Source organism: Tasmannia lanceolata, unplaced genomic scaffold (genome assembly GCF_043159265.1).
Source record: "Tasmannia lanceolata isolate RefF3 unplaced genomic scaffold, GAP_Taslan_0.1 ptg000037l, whole genome shotgun sequence".
In the NCBI taxonomy this organism is placed as follows: domain Eukaryota; kingdom Viridiplantae; phylum Streptophyta; class Magnoliopsida; order Canellales; family Winteraceae; genus Tasmannia; species Tasmannia lanceolata.
The window spans coordinates 56,469,762-56,487,647 of NW_027518714.1; the positions used below are offsets into that span (position 1 = coordinate 56,469,762).

General features: G+C 38.2%; 2 protein-coding genes across 7 annotated transcripts in view; both read left to right on the forward strand.

The window, feature by feature from the left end:
- Positions 1 to 14,438, forward strand: part of LOC143860797 (Ribosomal protein L9/RNase H1) — a 28,834-nt gene extending 14,396 nt beyond the window's left edge. For 3 of the 6 annotated variants that reach the window (XM_077371612.1, XM_077371615.1, XM_077371613.1), the window contains 3 exons: positions 1,603 to 1,710; positions 3,674 to 3,745; positions 10,649 to 11,104. In XM_077371612.1, coding sequence (XP_077227727.1) covers positions 1,603 to 1,710; positions 3,674 to 3,745; positions 10,649 to 10,813 — 345 coding nt within the window. In that variant the 3' untranslated portion in view covers positions 10,814 to 11,104. Of the gene's footprint in view, positions 1 to 1,602; positions 1,711 to 3,673; positions 3,746 to 10,648; positions 11,105 to 14,161 lie in introns of those variants that run through there. The other 3 variants (XM_077371614.1, XM_077371618.1, XM_077371617.1) reach the window with 3 other exon arrangements.
- A 1,634-nt stretch (positions 14,439 to 16,072) lies between these two features.
- LOC143861620 (uncharacterized) lies at positions 16,073 to 16,869 on the forward strand. Its single transcript, XM_077372513.1, has 2 exons — positions 16,073 to 16,154; positions 16,304 to 16,869. The coding sequence occupies exons 1-2, from the start codon at positions 16,073 to 16,075 to the stop codon at positions 16,867 to 16,869; spliced, it is 648 nt and encodes a 215-aa protein (XP_077228628.1).
- Positions 16,870 to 17,886: the final 1,017 nt, after the last annotated feature.

A 17,886-nucleotide genomic window follows, 5' to 3' on the forward strand; every position in this document is an offset into this window, starting at 1 on the left:
GATGAATTTCATTGCTTAACCCAAATGGTGGATTTGGAATTACCGTTCCGTTTGATGGGAGAATCAGAATAGGAATAGATGGGATGCCGAATCCCATGCTTGATTCCGGCAATCCAAACACACCTTAAGAGTTTATTTGCATTCTGTTCCTTTTGATATAATTGCTACTGCCTATAAGAAAAATAATTATGCATATTCTCTTTGTTCCTTGACAAAAAGAAAACCAATGTGAATCCCTAATGCTTCGTTTGGTTGCACAAAAGCTCGGTAGCCGTCGGAATTTGGTTTGGATTTGGCATCCCATTCCACCTTTGGTTGCCAAAAGGCATTGGACTCCCTTTGATTACCTTGGATGTCTCTGATGTAATAATTGCTTGTCTCTTTCTTGTCCCCTTCTTCCAAAAGCAAAGAATTATAGTTGAATTTTCTTGGGAATGATGCTCTCTCTTTCTCTCTTTCCTCTCTCTCTCTCCTCTCTCCCTATATTGGTAATGACACCCCTTACTTTTTCTCCTACTCTCCAAGTATATGCCGCACAACCAAACACCACTACACAATTTTCTGAGGTAATTCTGGGAAAATAAAAATGCTTGTCTCCTCCCTTTGACTTCCCATTCCACTACTTTCCGAGCCAACCCAAGCCACCAAACATAGCATAAAGATAAAGGATATGCAAGCCAAATTAAAATACCTTGAACTGTAGGACATTTTAACAATTGGAAGAAGAAAATATCGAGTATGGATTTGAATTAGATCATTATTTGCTTGAAAATATATGACATTTGTTGCAAACAAACCTATTTAAGTCACTAGTCGCTACCCAACAAATGAATGGTTTGGATTGTGGGGAAGAGAGGGAGGGAGGGAGGCATGTTTTAATGAGATTCTGCCAAAAAAAGATGAGATTTGGTTTGGATAGAGAGGCGTTACGAGTTTTAAGAGTTGTGATTCTTTTCAGTTGAGAGAGAGAGAGAGAGAGAGAGAGAGAGAGAGAGAGAGAGAGAGAGAGAGAGAGAGAGAGAGAGAGAGAGAATTAATATTTCAAAGGAGGGGATTTACTAGTTTTAACTTTTAAGAGATGGGACCTTTTTAAGTGAGAGGAGGAGAGGAGGGAGGGGTAGAGAGAAATATCTATCATTTTTCAAAAGATTAGTGTTTTCACGCTAATAATATTATTGGAGGGAGAGATATTTCAAAAAAAAAGTAGTATTGGAGGGAGTTAGTAAATGATTTTTACTGAAAGGAAAATTAATCTATAATTAAAGTAAGTTGGTAAATGATTTTTTTAAAAGTAAATTGGCAATTAACAAAATCTTTTGGGGATTCTTGTAGATTCATTTTGATGTTGGGGGTTTCTACTAGTTTCCCCCATTTTGGTTGTTTTTATTTTATTTCTTTTTATGCAAGTCCTTTGATTTTATTGTTTTTCTCATGGCTTTCCTGAAACACTAGTTAGAAATGCTCGTGCACACCGGTGAAGCCTTCCTAGCATATATTGGCTTAACGACCAACTTTTATGATCTACTGCAAGCTAGTGCTTCTTTTGTTCTCATTTTAGATTGGCAACCTGTTGCATTTACTTTATGTATGTATTTTGATCAGCTTTATGAACGTGAAGAAGTTGAGACTGTAACGGTCGTTCCAAAAACCAAGGAAGACAAAATGAAAGAATATCAATCAGCAGCAAGGAGATTAGATAATGCTCGCCTGGTGTGTAGTCTAATTCTATAGTTGGTTGGGGTTTTACTTTACATATTTTTGAAATCTGGCTAATTTAGAGTTTCGTTATAGCAGAATATATATTCTATTTTGCCTATGGATTTTTTTTATTATAGTTGGCTAATAGACCATTTTTACTTATTTATGTACTATCATCCGGTGTTTGAATTCTGTGTTTGATTTGATTATCATTGATATAAATATATCAGTGCTATCATATTCCTGGGAAGTATAATGCTGTATATTATTTGTCTTTCGATGCAGAAAATAATGAAATAAAACAAAAATCTCAGTAAAATAGGACAATAGAACAGAAGAACCGTGTGAATCAAGCTTTAGAACTGTTTCTTATAGCAAAACACACCAACTAAAACACTTCAATGAACAAAGACATGAACACTAACCTTCTCGTTCTCCACACACACACACACACATAAGGTAATGATATTTGCACTACCATATTTGATAATGACACTAGTCATTTCATTTTACACTATTCTGTCTGGATGATGATAGCATCTTGAGTACTGTAACTGAATTTAAAAGCTAATAAAAAAAGTGTAAAACAAAGTGACTAGTGCCATTATCAAAACATGGTATTGCAGATTTCGGTACATATATGTGTAAAACAAAGTGACTAGTGCCATTACCAAAACATGGTATTGCAGATTTCAGTCCCATACATATGTATATATGTATGTATGTATGAATATGCACGCGCGTCACACAGAGACACATATCTATTATATAAAGAGGAAGGTGATTTTTCTCACGATGACATGTCAGCCTTCCCTTCCTCATATCTATGTGGCAGCTAAAAATTCTCAAAAACAAATACCCGGCAAAGCCAGGCAAAACTTGTCGTTTCCTTTCCTAATTCCTCCCTAAAATATGCCGCTCTTCTCTCTCTTCAAAAAATTGCAAAATATCACGATACGTTTAAACAAATACAAAGATATTTATGACTATGATTTCGGGTCAATGAACGTATTTACAAAATTCTATCAATAATTGGACAATCCTCAAAACCACATTTTTTAGGCTTTATATTTAATTTTAAAAACTCTTTAATAATTTAAATATTCTCGCATTTTTTCAAATTAAATGTGAATTTTTCCGAAGTTGTGAATTTTCCTAAGAGTTCACAAATTTCTCATATTTGTAAATCTCGTGAAATTCAATATAGTTCTAAACCCATTGTAATGGGGATTGAACCTATATACTTATACCTGGTGAACACATGAAATTTACTGTCATTTCATGCTTTTCTTTGTGTTCTATTTTGAAAAATAAATTCATGTTCTATTTTGAAAAGTAAATTCATGTATAGTAAATATACATGTAAAAAAAACACATGCAATTTTCTATTCTTTTTCTTTTTCTTTTTTTCTTAATTTTTTCGTGAATGCTTACCAAATATTTGTATTTTTTGAAAGTTGCTTCACAAAATTAGTTCCAAAACTATAACTTTTTAACTGTGGCATACAATACCTCTAAAATTCTTTGCTGCTTAGGAGTTGGACCTCAATGGATTTTATGGACTTGCCGTTTTCATACTGTGGGAATCTTGGTTTTCCCAATGAACTAGGAGGAAGCCTGTAGGCAAAGTCAGTCCATTTTGCTTTCCTTAACTGGGCAATAGCCACCATAAAAAAGGCAATTCAGTTTACTGTAGTGAAAATTGTATTTAGAAAACCTGTCTGTAGACCTTGAAAGGATATGACTGACTCCTTTTACCCTTTTCAAAAGTCCTTCTAGTTGTAATATTTTTATCAGAATATGGACTTTTTGAAAACAGCTGATAGTTTGCACGCAAACTAATAAAATACATGGAACTGTGCCATATAGTTTGTCTAAAACTCAGATGGGGCTCATGATAATTTTGAGAAAAATATCAGTTTTATGTTGCTTCATTGCAAGATAGGGTAATATAACTAGTATACATTTCTTACAGGGGCTTAGGAGGTTCATCAACGTAGACAATGAATTGCGTTCACCTGTGACAAAAGATGAACTTGTGGCTGAGGTATGCCAATTTCCCCTTTTATGACTAACTGCTATTTCCTATAAAAATGTTTCTTTTTTACATGGAGCTCTTTATTTATGTGGTGCCAGTAACGGTATGTATGCCTCTTGACTGCTATCTGGTGGTATCTTGTTTTGGGTCGTACATAGTAATCCAATTACAAAGTAGAAAATACCCTAAATTCAGTGTTCCTTATTGACTAACCAAGAACGTGGAAGAAGAAATGGAACTTCTGATCATGATTATCTAACAGTGTCTTTTTAATCAAAGCAGTTATGGCTGCTGAAATATTATCTAACCTTTCTTCACGTTTTTATCCTTGTTGGAAGCGGGGTAGCTTTCTTCTTTGAGAAGCCTTTGGTAAAAAAATTGGCAGTTCTATTTCTTATTGTTACATGATGTCTTTAATATGTACTTGTTTGGTGTGAACATGGAAGATAGATGTGTTTGGAAAGTAGAGTAGTGGATAGTTGGGATCCGTGGATAAACATATGGTGTTTCTTAAACCTATTCTCTGAATTTCAGATATATCGTGGAGAAAATTAACAAAATATGTATTCCTCAAGTAATGACTAGAAAAGATGAATAAAGCTGGTTTCAGTTGATGTATTCCTCAATAAATCCACTTGTTTTTGAAGAAAGCTCATTGAGTCAATTCATTAGGTTATCAGTCTGAGAAACTAGCAAAATTGCAATTGTGAGATTGTGAAACACAATGTTTTCTTGGCACCCTGTATAGCTGTATTGTCTGATGCAATGTTACAGTACGTATCGGATTTTGAGATGTCTGATACATGCCAGAAGTCCGATACTTCTAAACCATGGATCCATGTGTCTCATATGTTGCCTTTTGAAGTAGGACTCGGCCACGAAAGCAACACAAATCAAATGGTTCCTTTGTGGCAAAATGATGTAGCCTGACTGTGCTTGCAGGGACGTTTGACCAGGTTTGAACGACAATCACACTTACTAGCGCAAAGTCGAGAAGATAAAAGGAAAACCGTGGACGTTTTGCCCTTCAGTGTATTATTTCATAAAATCAATAAAAGTCCATTAAAATGGTTTAATAACATCATTCAAAAAAAAAAAAAATTTATCACAAAAAGAAATCCTCAAAGCAAACTTAAGACCTAAGCAGCTAATCTCAAGGGTACATCTAAAGTTAAAAACTTGATAAAAATAATCCTAAAATAGAAATCTCGTAATAGACATTCACCACGTCTGTAAATCTGCCATAACTTCCTCAAATCATGTCGAAATCGCGTGATATTGGGCTCGTTAGATAGGTAATTCAAAAAACTTTCTAATGATACCAAAATCAAGAATCAAGCCAATCGAACACAATTTGATGCCTAAAAAATAGGCTACAAATATGATGATGATGAAAGTAGAAGTTCTTGGATAGAAATGACCATGCAATCTACGGCTATAATGAATAGTTGGATAGCAATGAGCATGCAATCTACATCTATAATGAATTGACAACAAACATGCAATCTACAGCTAACATGCTTGTGAAACAGAAAAACAACCGCCTAAGCATGTGGGCCACTTGGGCGCTCTTGGCTTTGAGTTTGAGCTTCTTTGACCAACATCGTACGCTTTGGATGTGCCCGATTCTTCTCAAATTTATACTCTATGATCATCCTTCTCGAGTTGGAGAAAATCCGTCTTCGGATTTGAATAATCCGAAGAGCCCATGTTCTGAAACAAGTTTTCGAAGAGCACATAATCTTCGTTGTTCTCACTTGCATCATTCTTTCATTGTTTAATCCTCGAGTTTTGAAGGATTGAAGAACAATCATCAATCGAAATTTTCGATCAAACCATGTTATATAATCTCTAAGATGAAAATATATTCTGTTTTGATCTTCAACAAGCTTGAAGCCATGAGTATCCATTGTAGGCTTCAATACAGGAGCTAATAAAAATGAGTGAATCTTTATTAATCCTCCTAATGTGATGTTAGATCTAATTTCTTTTGGTCTTTCGTTCATTATTTTACCACCCACATCAACCATCACTTCAAGTGATTTGTTGATCACTTTGTCACCATTAAAAGTCAATAACTCATTGCTTGAACTTTTTAGGAACGATTAAATATCTATCGTCCGAATATTTGTCGTATATTGATGATGACTCTCAATCTACGAATTCTTGCTTTTAATAGAATGGTTTTAAGTTTTGTGTTTCCTTCTCAACTCTTGACACTTGATTTCTAATACTTGGAATCACCTCCGGTAGCCTCAACTGTCGTTGGTCGTCGTGACAGATAACCCTATCGTTGGCTCACGGCGTCTATGAATGACCTGCTATTCCTGTTACAGAAATCTAAACCGATCTGAACTGCTATGTGAGTTCCCCCACCTGCCTCTGAATTCTGTGATCTTTCCTTGGGATTCTTTCAACACCTCCTGAATCACTACTTGGGTCATCTATCTCGTTTTTGGTACCATTGATGAGTGTCTTGATTGTGAAACTGAAGCTCTGATACCAAATGATGTAGCCCAGCTGTACGTGCATGGATGTTTTACCAGGTTTGAACGACAATCACATCTACTAGTGCAAATTGGAGAAGAAGATAAAAGAAAACCTTGGACGTTTCTCCCTTCATTGTATTATTGCATAAAATCAATAAAAGTTCATTAAAATGCTTTAATAACATCTATTTATAACAAAAAGAAACCTCGGAAGGTAACTTGATCCCTAAGCAACTAATCTTAATTGTACATCTAATGTGATGTAAATAAAAGTTAAAAACTTAATAAAAATAACGCTAAAATATAAATCACGTAATAGGCGTGCTATGCCTTAACTACCTCAAATCACATCCAAATCGTGTGATTTGGGCTCGTTGGATAGGTAATCGAAAAACCTTTTTCATGATACCCAAAACAAGCCAAATGAACAAGATTTGATGCCTAAAAAATATGCAACAAATAAGATGACAAAAATAGAAGTTCTTGGATGGAAATGGACGTGTAATTTAATCTATGGCTATAATGAATTGACAAAATACATACAATCTACGACTACCATTCATGGGAAACGGAAAAATAATCTATGTCTGTGGATGGAAATGACGCCTAAGTATGTGGACCCGCTTGGGTGCCCTTGGCATCGAGCTTCTCTGACCATCGTACGGCTTTTGGATGGGCCTGATTCTTCTCAAATTTGTACTCTACGATATGGATTGCATCCCAAAAGCCCCAACAAATTGAAGGCCCCCTTACAATAGGATTTTTTTGAATGATCGCCAATTTTATTAAGAAGGAGATCGAGATGGTCAAGATACAAGATACAAAAAAACCAAAAGATAAAAATACATGAGGAACAAAAAGAAATCATGGTGGAAGAGAGTCAAAGAGGGCCAAATATTCTTTCGACAAACCCAATTTAGCCAAGCTATTGGCCACCTCGTTTGCCGGTCGACAAACATGCTTGAAGGATAGATCCAAAGATCTAATACAATTTGAAATCTCATCAAAGTGTCTACAAATCTCCAAGGATTCCTTTGGGTTCCATTAAGCCACGTAATGGCGTTCAAAGAGTCCCCTTCAACCACCACCTTTTCCGTCCCATTTGATTCCAAGAGTATGATGCCCTGATGGATTGCAAAACCTCTGCTTCCAGAGCATCCGCTACCCCTATATGATGGGGACATTAAAAATGCGAAAGAATTCAAGGATTACAGCCGCAGACATGGACGAGACTGATGGTGGAGACTTCGGCATTTTATTATTTATCTTCTATTTTTGTCATTTTATTTGTAGACTACTTTTTAGGCATCAAATCTCATCCGTTTGGCATGTTTTAGTATTCTTAGAAAAGTTTTTCAATTACTTATCTAATGAGCCTATGATCACATGATTTAGATATGATTTGAGCAAGTTATATGTGTTTTTAGGAAGTGATATAGGTCCATCACGGATTACTATTTTAGGTAAGTTTTAACGTTATTTAGTTTACTTTGGATTGGATGAGTGGTTGGGATTAGTTGCTTAGGTTTTAAGTTATCTTTTATGGTTTCTTTTCTTATAAATACATCTTATGAAAGCAATGTAAGGACTTTTGAAGCCCCAACTAGTTTTTGAGATCCCTAGCCTAAACCTACAATCAAAACCCCTCCCTTAACCCTAGATTTACTTCCTTTTACCTTTCTCGATCATAAATATAATCTGGACAGTAGTCTAGCCCCAAAATCCCAGTTCTGTAAAATTACCAAAATACCCTTTTAGCCTAAATCTAGACTGTTTTGAACCCTTACTGTTGATAATTTTTCTGCTGTTCTTCATTGATTATTACTATTTTCATGTATGTTTACATCTAAGTCATCGGTATTTGCATTAGCTTTTAATTCTTTTATTTGGTTGCATGCGTAAAACCTAGTTTAGGACTAATTTTGCTATTAACAAATCATCCTACGAATCTTTATTTTTTGATTGGTTTGCATAAAGTTAAGTCTTGTTAATTGTTAATTTTCTAATTATTAACTGCAATTTAGTTCTCATTATTGCTGCTGCCTATAGAATAATCACGTGTTAATTCATCCCTAGATAGTTCCTAAAACCTTTATCCCATTTGGAGTGTTGGATTTTCCCTTGATTAGGTATTATCCTGCATCACTATAGGACCCGCAAAGGCCCATACCATCTCCCCTCGGTCATTTCTTAGCACCCCCCAATTCCTGTCGGACCGGAATAGCCCAGACTAGATGGATCTTTAGCTTAAGGGAGCCAATAGGCGGAGGTTCCCAAAACTGAGAGACAATTTGCTTCTTTTCCACGCTCATGCATACTTCATTCCATCTTTCCCAAAGGTCGTACGTTGTAGCAAATGTAAAGGATGGGAGAGATTTTACCCATGAGATAGTGAGGGCTATCACTTTAATAAAAAGGAAAGCGGGCCCCCTCACGTGACCCTGAATAGCTTCGCATTTCTTTCCTTCCAAAATACCCAGATAGTGGCTAGGAGGGAAATGTTCCACAAAATTTTCCCTTTTTTCTTCCAAGGGACCAAAGTCCAACTTTGGAGAAGTTCCATTATTGATTCAGGGAAAACCAGTGGATGCCAAATCTATTGAGCACCTTACCCCAAACCCCCCTGGCCACTTTACAATGTAGAAGAAGATGATTTGCTGTTTCTCCTGCCTTAATTCATAGTGCACAATGATCTACGATTATTAGTTTCCTTCTTCTCAAGAAGTCCACTATCTGAATCCTCCTGAGACAAGCTGCCCATCCTAAAACACCAACTCTAGGAGGGGCTTAGATTTCTATACTTTGGCTATTTTTGTAGATGCAGGGCATACAACTAGTTGTATGTAAAAATGTTTTACAGTGAAGTCTCCCGATGAGTTCTAGATCCAAACCCCCTTTTATCCTCCCCTTCCCGCTTTACATAACCTTTTTCTGTTCTTCAAGGGCTTCTAACAACCTGGCTAAGGATGTGATCTCGCAATAAAAAAGATTTCTCCTGAGCAGCAGGTTCCATACCATCTTGCCATCGCTTTTATCCATACAGTCCTTTACAACTCCATCCTTATTTACTGCCATAGCGAACAACTTCGGAAACATGACTTTAAGAGGTTGATTCGAACACCACTTATCCAACCAAAACTGAATCCTTTTCCTATCATAGACCCTGAACCTTATGCCAGCGGTTTCCATACCCCTTACAGTGAGAAATTATGGCTGCAGTTTACAAAAAGGAAAAGTGAGCAATGGAGAAGTGTTAACAACGCCTGCACTTCAGAGACAAAAATTGAATTCGTCGTGTTCATGGGGAGAAACCTATCCCAATCCGTACATCGAAAACAGGTAGTTTTTCTAGATAAGGAAGAAAGGCTGACAGTGAAGAAAGCAGGAAAGCGACGAAAAGAGAAAAGTGGGGTTTTCGGTTTCTTTTTGGTGTTTCGCAGACTGCCGCCCCAAATTGGGACCGACTGATTCATTTCTGTTAAATCCACATTTTCAAGATACAAATGATAGTTGAGAACAAGAGATGAAATCTCTCTCTCTCTCTCTCTCTCTCCCTCCTATTTTTGTTTCGTACCAACTGATTCATTTTCTGTTAAATCCACATTTCAAAGATACAAATCATAGTTGAGAACAAAAGAGATGAAATCTCTCTCTCTCTCTCTCTCTCTCTCTCTCTCTCCTATTTTTGTTTCTTAATCCTCATCACCCATTTCATTTTCTCTTCTTGCTTTCCCCCATTCTTAAATGTCCAGATGCTAAGAGACGCTTGATGGAAAGGCTGAATAAATATGTGTATATGTGACCAAATGTCCAGATGCGAAATGGAAAGGCTGAATAAATATAAAATTTCCAGATGCAAGCCTTGGCACAACGGTAAGGTTGCTACACTGTGACCTGGTGGTCACGGGTTTGAGTCACGAAAACAGCCGCTCTGCAAAAGCAGGTGTATAAAATAAATGTGTGAAAAGTTTCATGAAGGTGAAAGGATCTAAATGTATGTGTTTACACGTACATTTATATAAAAGGACATGATACCTCGCCCCCGGCAGTACACGTGTCCCCCTTATAGCGTGAACAGTGGGCAACTTTAACGCTTTTTGACGTCAAATCAAGTTAAAAGTGGGGCGCATGCGTACTGCAGGGTGTGTGTGTGTGTTTGAAAATATCATCGCCATTATATAAATGATCGTCTAGATGAATGGTTTTCCTCTCCTATTATTTAGGAATTGATAAAATGTTCATTTGATAGTCTTTGCACATGGGAACCGCTAATCACAAATTTCCATTTTCCAACTATCACGGATAGTTTTCATTACATGCGTATTTCACACACTACTGCCTTTTTTTTTTTTGTGCCACATACATATTATATATCACTTTGGATTTTGTTTCTTTAGATTGAGCTTTAATTTCTTATCGCCAGGTGGCAAGGCAACTTGGTGTGAGCATCCAACTAGAAAATCTGCACCTACCTTCGCCCTTGACAACGTTGGGAGAGTTTGAGGTGCCCCTCAAGTTGCCAAAGTCAATTCCATTGCCTGAAGGGAAGCTTCACTGGAGTCTCAAGGTTAAAGTTCGGAGAAAATAGATTATTTCCTAAAGTGCTGTCCAATTTTTCTTAATTTTCAAGTCTGAAGAAAAAGACAGTCCGTTTAGCTTGGAAGAACCAAATGATTTCTGGTCAGAAAATGTAATGTGTGCGCACTTCCAATTTATAAATGAAACACATTCATAGATGATGAACAGGAGTAGAAAGCTTGTGGCCCCGTCGAATCTCTCAATGAACAGTCTTTGTGGCATTTATCAGACTTTTCCCTTGTCTAATCAAGATATTCATGTTTATTTGAATGTAGGATTGTGGGTCATTTTTTGTTTTTAACCACCTCTGATTTGTAATTGTTTGGTTGCAGCGGAATCTACAGTGGCACCCACTACAAATTAGTGTTCTGGGTCTTGTACAGTTTTGGAGTTCTATTAACTACGCCTGATTTTTTATTTACCCGGTGTTGAGTTTTTGACAAAATTAAACCCGAATTTTCTGTAGTCAGACTAGTAAAAGAGGAAAAAAGAAAAAAAAACTTTAGTCGGTGTTCTTCTTGTAGCTTTTGGCTTTAATCGGTGATCTTCTTGTAGCTTTTGGTGACCATGCCAGTTTAGCTAATTTTGAGTCTTTGACTGAGAGAGAGGTTTGGTAGGCTTTATTAAAACCAAACATATTGAAAAACTTAAAATGTTTCAAATAATGCTTCAATATTCTTCACAATACCTAATACATCGGTTAGTTTTAGATCTTAGATTTTGACAACAGATTGTGAATCCAACACCGCTTTATTGATTATTGGATTGTTGCTTAAAGTCCAATAATCGTTTTGGACTTGCAATTGGTTGTCAAATTCTAATCTAAAACGAACAGTGCCTAACCTTTTCCGTTCAATTGCTTTAGAACAGAAGCTTCACAAGCTCTCACAAAGAGGGACAACTGTAGTCACATCCAATATTCCAATGGTGGGGCCATCCAAAGCTCTACAATTTCGGAAAAGCATTGCAAGCTCAACTGTAGACATCCTTATCTTCAAATTTCAACAGCTTATTTTATTTTATAGAATAAGGGGCTGTTTGGATATACGGATTTTAGAATCTGGGATTTCTTCAAAACTGTAGATGGGAGACGAAAGAAGAAAGAGACGAAAGAAGAACTGAGAGACAATTTGCTTCTTTTCCACGCTCAATCGCTCATGCATACTTCATTCCATCTTTCCCAAAGGTCGTACATTGTAGCAAATGTAAAGGATGTGAGAGATTTTACCCATGAGATAGTGAGGGCTATCACTTTAATAAAAAGGAAAGCGGGCCCCCTCACGTGACCCTGAATAGCTTCGCATTTCTTTCCTTCCAAAATACCCAGATAGTGGCTAGGAGGGAAATGTTCCACAAAATTTTCCCTTTTTTCTTCCAAGGGACCAAAGTCCAACTTTGGAGAAGTTCCATTATTGATTCAGGGAAAACCCAGTGGATGCCAAATCTATTGAGCACCTTACCCCAAACCCCCCTCGCCACTTTACAATGTAGAAGAAGATGATTTGCTGTTTCTCCTACCTTAATTCATAGTGCACAATGATCTACGATTATTAGTTTCCTTCTTCTCAAGAAGTCCACTATCTGAATCCTCCTGAGACAAGCTGCCCATCCTAAAACACCAACTCTAGGAGGGGCTTAGATTTCTATACTTTGGCTATTTTTGTAGATGCAGGGCATACAACTAGTTGTATGTAAAAATGTTTTACAGTGAAGTCTCCAGATGAGTTCTAGATCCAAACCCCCTTTTATCCTCCCCTTCCCGCTTTACATAACCTTTTTCTGTTCTTCAAGGGCTTCTAACAACCTGGCTAAGGATGTGATCTCGCAATAAAAAAGATTTCTCCTGAGCAGCAGGTTCCATACCATCTTGCCATCGCTTTTATCCATACAGTCCTTTACAACTCCATCCTTATTTACTGCCATAGCGAACAACTTCGGAAACATGACTTTAAGAGGTTGATTCGAACACCACTTATCCAACCAAAACTGAATCCTTTTCCTATCATAGACCCTGAAACTTATGCCAGCGGGTTCCATACCCCTTACAGTGAGAAATTATGGCTGCAGTTTACAAAAAGGAAAAGTGAGCAATGGAGAAGTGTTAACAACGCCTGCACTTCAGAGACAAAAATTGAATTCGTCGTGTTCATGGGGAGAAACCTATCCCAATCCGTATATCGAAAACAGGTAGTTTACAAGATAAGGAAGAAAGGGTGACAGTGAAGAAAGCAGGAAAGCGACGAAAAGAGAAAAGTGGGGTTTTCGGTTTCTTTTTGGTGTTTCGCAGACTGCCGCCCCAAATTGGGACCGACTGATTCATTTCTGTTAAATCCACATTTTCAAGATACAAATGATAGTTGAGAACAAGAGATGAAATCTCTCTCTCTCTCTCTCTCTCTCTCTCTCTCTCTCTCTCTCTCTCTCTCTCTCTCTCTCTCTCTCTCTCTCTCTCTCCCTCCTATTTTTGTTTCGTACCAACTGATTCATTTTCTGTTAAATCCACATTTCAAAGATACAAATCATAGTTGAGAACAAAAGAGATGAAATCTCTCTCTCTCTCTCTCTCTCTCTCTCTCTCTCTCTCTCTCTCTCTCTCCTATTTTTGTTTCTTAATCCTCATCACCCATTTCATTTTCTCTTCTTGCTTTCCCCCATTCTTAAATGTCCAGATGCTAAGAGACGCTTGATGGAAAGGCTGAATAAATATGTGTATATGTGACCAAATGTCCAGATGCAAAATGGTAAGGCTGAATAAATATAAAATTTCCAGATGCAAGCCTTGGCGCAACGGTAAGGTTGCTACATTGTGACCTGGTGGTCACGGGTTTTGAGTCACGAAAACAGCCGCTCTGCAAAAGCAGGTGTATAAAATAAATGTATGTGTTTACACGGACATTTATTTTATTGTATAAAATAAATGTGTGAAAAGTTTCATGAAGGTGAAAGGATCTAAATGTATGTGTTTACACGTACATTTATATAAAAGGACATGATACCTCTTATAGCGTGAACAGTGGGCAACTTTAACGCTTTTTGATGTCAAATCACGTTAAAAGTGGGGCGCATGCGTACTGCAGGGTGTGTGTGTGTTTGAAAATATCATCGCCATTATATAAATGATCGTCTAGATGAATGGTTTTCCTCTCCTATTATTTAGGAATTGATAAAATGTTGTTCATTTGATAGTCTTTGCACATGGGAACCGCTAATCACAAATTTCCATTTTCCAACTATCACGGATAGTTTTCATTACATGCGTATTTCACACACTACTGCCTTTTTTTTTTGTGCCACACACATATTATATATCACTTTGGATTTTGTTTCTTTAGATTGAGGTTTAATTTCTTATCGCCAGGTGGCAAGGCAACTTGGTGTGAGCATCCAACCAGAAAATCTGCACCTACCTTCGCCCTTGACAACCTTGGGAGAGTTTGAGGTGCCCCTCAAGTTGCCAAAGTCAATTCCATTGCCTGAAGGGAAGCTTCACTGGAGTCTCAAGGTTAAAGTTCGGAGAAAATAGATTATTTCCTAAAGTGCTGTCCAATTTTTCTTAATTTTCAAGTCTGAAGAAAAAGACAGTCCGTTTAGCTTGGAAGAACCAGATGATTTCTAGTCAGAAAATGTAATGTGTGCACACTGTTAGGAAATAATCCTAACGGTGGATGTGACTTTTGCAAGATCGATGGTCAAGATCATTTGGTTAGTTAATTGGTTTTGTGAAAAGTCATTAATGAAAAGACTTTATGTGAAAAGGTATGAACGTAAAGAGACGTTTGGGGAGAGGGATGGGCGTGATGAGGAGTCGCATCTCTTCCCACAAACGCTTATAAAAGGGAACTCTTGGGTCCTATTTGCACACAACAAATTCGTTTTGAATCTTTGAGAATCCACGCTTGAAGAGAAAGAAACCGGTCCCCATCACCGACGGTTGTGTAGCGAAGAGAAACTCAGAGAGAAAGAAAAACCCAATTCATGGCTTCCGGTATGATTTTTCTCATTTAAATTCAATCCATATTGTTTCTATGATTTTCTCAATGTTTAATCGCCAAGATCTGTTGCCTCTTACATGTGGTATCAGAGCCACGGTTATAGCGAGAAAATCTGATTGAAAAAATTTATTTATTTTTGGGAATTTTTGACATCGCCGGAAAACGGCGTGCCGCCGGAAAAAGGTTGCTCCGTCCGGTGATTTTCCGGTATGGATGTGAAGTTCGTCGAGAGACGAGTCCAATGCAACAAACGGTGCCTAAATCCGATGTCAAACGAACCCAGAAATTGAAATTGAAATTTGTTGTTTTTTTGGGATTTTCTGGAATTTGTAACTGCTGTTGGAGAAGATGATGAATAGTGATGGGCCGATGGGCCGCGCAGGCCCGTTAAGGATCCATCAAGGATCCACGATTTTTGAAAGGCCCAGTTAACAGATAAGGCCCATAAAACCTGTCTGGGCCCAGCAGACCCAACCCAAATCGGCCCAAGGACCTTTTTTGGGCCATTTCTGGCATTTTTTGAGGTTTTGGGTCCGGCTAATATTAGTTTTAGGGGTTTGGAACCCTCCTGAACCCATTTTTGGAGTCAGTTTTTTCATATGAGCACTGTATTATATGGTTACAGTGTAAATTCAACAAAATTTGGTTATATTTGTTTGATTTTGAGTCAAATTATTTTTGGGTTTTGGGCCGGGTAAATCCAGATTTAGGGGATTTCCACCCCTCTGAACCCAAATTTGATGTCTGTTTTCATGGAACTTGAAAACGGGTTTTATGTACACATGTTTGTACACTTTGTTCATTATTTTAGTTGTGAATGAACAAACACTTTGTTCATTATTTTAGTTGTGAATGAACAAAGAATTGTGATTCCGACTGGGAAACGGAATCGCTTAGGATTAGTGGTTTAAATAAAGAACAGTGTCGCATATAGTAACACATTATGAACTACAAAACCACTTTAAATTCCGTCCATTTGTCCAAGAACAACACTCAGCCCAACGGATGACTGTTGCTTTGCACAAATATGCGGTGTGAGAGGGCTAGGCCTGGATAACTTGGTTTGGGGTTGCGCTTCTGCCCAACGGTGATGTGTACCTTAAGTATAGAGTTATTTGGCCCTAGTTAGTCTCATGGATGAGAGCCAAATGTGTGTCGTGGCACGGCCCAACGGACGACCCATGATGATACGCTGATGTCTCCCTAGAATCACATTTATGTGTTTCTGTGATTCTAGGCAATCCAACTAACTTCCCTAAAGATAAATTGACTTAAAAATGGAGCCACTTGTGTATCGTGGCATGGCCCAACGGACATCCCACGGTGACACACCGGGTGCTCCATCAAGAACACACTTATGTATTTTGTGTTTCTGTTTACTTTAGTCATTTATTTTAAAGTTGGATTACATTAAATCGTGGATTTTACTGAATAAACTCCTTTTGTGGATTTAAATGGTGTCTTAGATAGTGAGCAAAATTGTAACTGTCTGTCTTTTTCGTCTACAGCATTGAACCCTAGTTGTATCTCTAGTTATTTGTTCGGGATCGAGGTTTTGAGTGGGACTAATTTCGGAAAATGGAAGGATCATATTCACATAGTCTTAGGTTGTTTGGACCTAGATTATGCACTTAGGAATGACAAACCTGAAGTGCCTTCTAATGAAAGTACTGCTGCGGATTTGGCTACCTATGAAAAATGGGAACGGTCAAATCGCCTGAGTCTTATGATTATGAAAAGCACGATCTCTACCTCTATCCGAGGAGGCATTCCCGACTCAGAGGAAAATGAGGAATTTACTGCTAGCGAGTACCTACAGGCAGTAGAGGATCAGTTTAAGGGATCGTCTAAGGCTCTTGCCAGTACACTGATGATGAAGATGATCACTATGAAGTACAATGGTAGTAGTGGTGTGAGAGAGCACATTATGCGAATGAATAACATGGCCTCCCAGCTAAAGAAAATGAACATGGAGATCTCTGAGGGTTTCCTTGTTCATTTCATGATGACATCTCTTCCTGCGCAGTTTACTCCATTTAAAATTAATTACAATACTGTAGACACCCCATTTTGACCGTGCCCTGCACCTCCATGTTTCGTGCTTAACTTTTTCAAATCAGTGTGCTAGGATCCTAAATTACACCCTGGGCTGGCTTAGGGTCCCACCAAGGTCCCTGTGAAATTTCGTCAAGATCTGAGCTGATTCGCCTAGCGAGCAAGCCTCGATAGTGTCGCGGTGCAAATTCAGAAGAGGGGTAATTCACCCAAGAGGGAGTGCCTTGTAAGTGAATTAAAAAAAAAGAGAGGATACATTAGAGGCGGTTGTCCCAGCGAGTGAAGGGGGGGCTGAATTTACCATTTTCTCATATGAAAAGGGGAGTGAATTATATGAAAGAAGAGCTGTCCAGAAAATGCAATATGTGGCTGTCCAGAAAAGAGAAGGGGGGTGCTAAAATATCATTTCTTTTCCTTTGCCCTCGCTATTGCCCGAGCCCCCCCCCCCCCCTATAGGATTAAAAGAGCAGTGGGAAATGCATTAGAGGGGGCTGTCCGGATGAGAAAAGGGGTCGAATATCATTTTTTTTTTATTATATATATATACTCGATCGGTTAGGGTTAGAAGAAGAGATTTTTTTTTTAAAAGAGAAAGAGGCAGAGAACGAGGGAGGGTGAGAGGCCAGCCACCATCGTCGTCTTCTTCTTCTTCCCCACCTCTCCCTATCATCCCCTAACCCTTCATCTTCTCCGGTAGCACCACCACCGAGCCACCATTTTCTCTTCTTCACTACCCCCAGCCGAAACCCATCTCTGCAACTCCGGCCGGCCACCACCATCTTCTTCTCCGGCCTCATTTTCTGTCGGAATCCGGCAAGCCCTTCTCCGATCATCACCATCGGCCACCACCTCCATCAAACCCCCTCTCTCAGCCATCTCCCTCCGACCTCCATTAAATCCGACCCAAACCATCATCTTATCCAAACCCGCTTCAAAACCCATCAAACCCACTCCGATTTTCTCCCATCTGCAGCCATCCACCACCAATCTCCACCATCGAAACCCCAACTACCCTCATCTCCATCTTCTCCTCCGT

Coding starts and splice junctions, on each gene's coding strand:
- LOC143861620 (XM_077372513.1), top strand. CDS start 16,073: ATGGAGCCACTTGTGTATCGTGGCATGGCCCAACGGACATCCCACGGT. Junction 16,155..16,303: donor TCCATCAAGAACACACTTAT/GTATTTTGTGTT, acceptor TTTCGTCTACAG/CATTGAACCCTAGTTGTATC.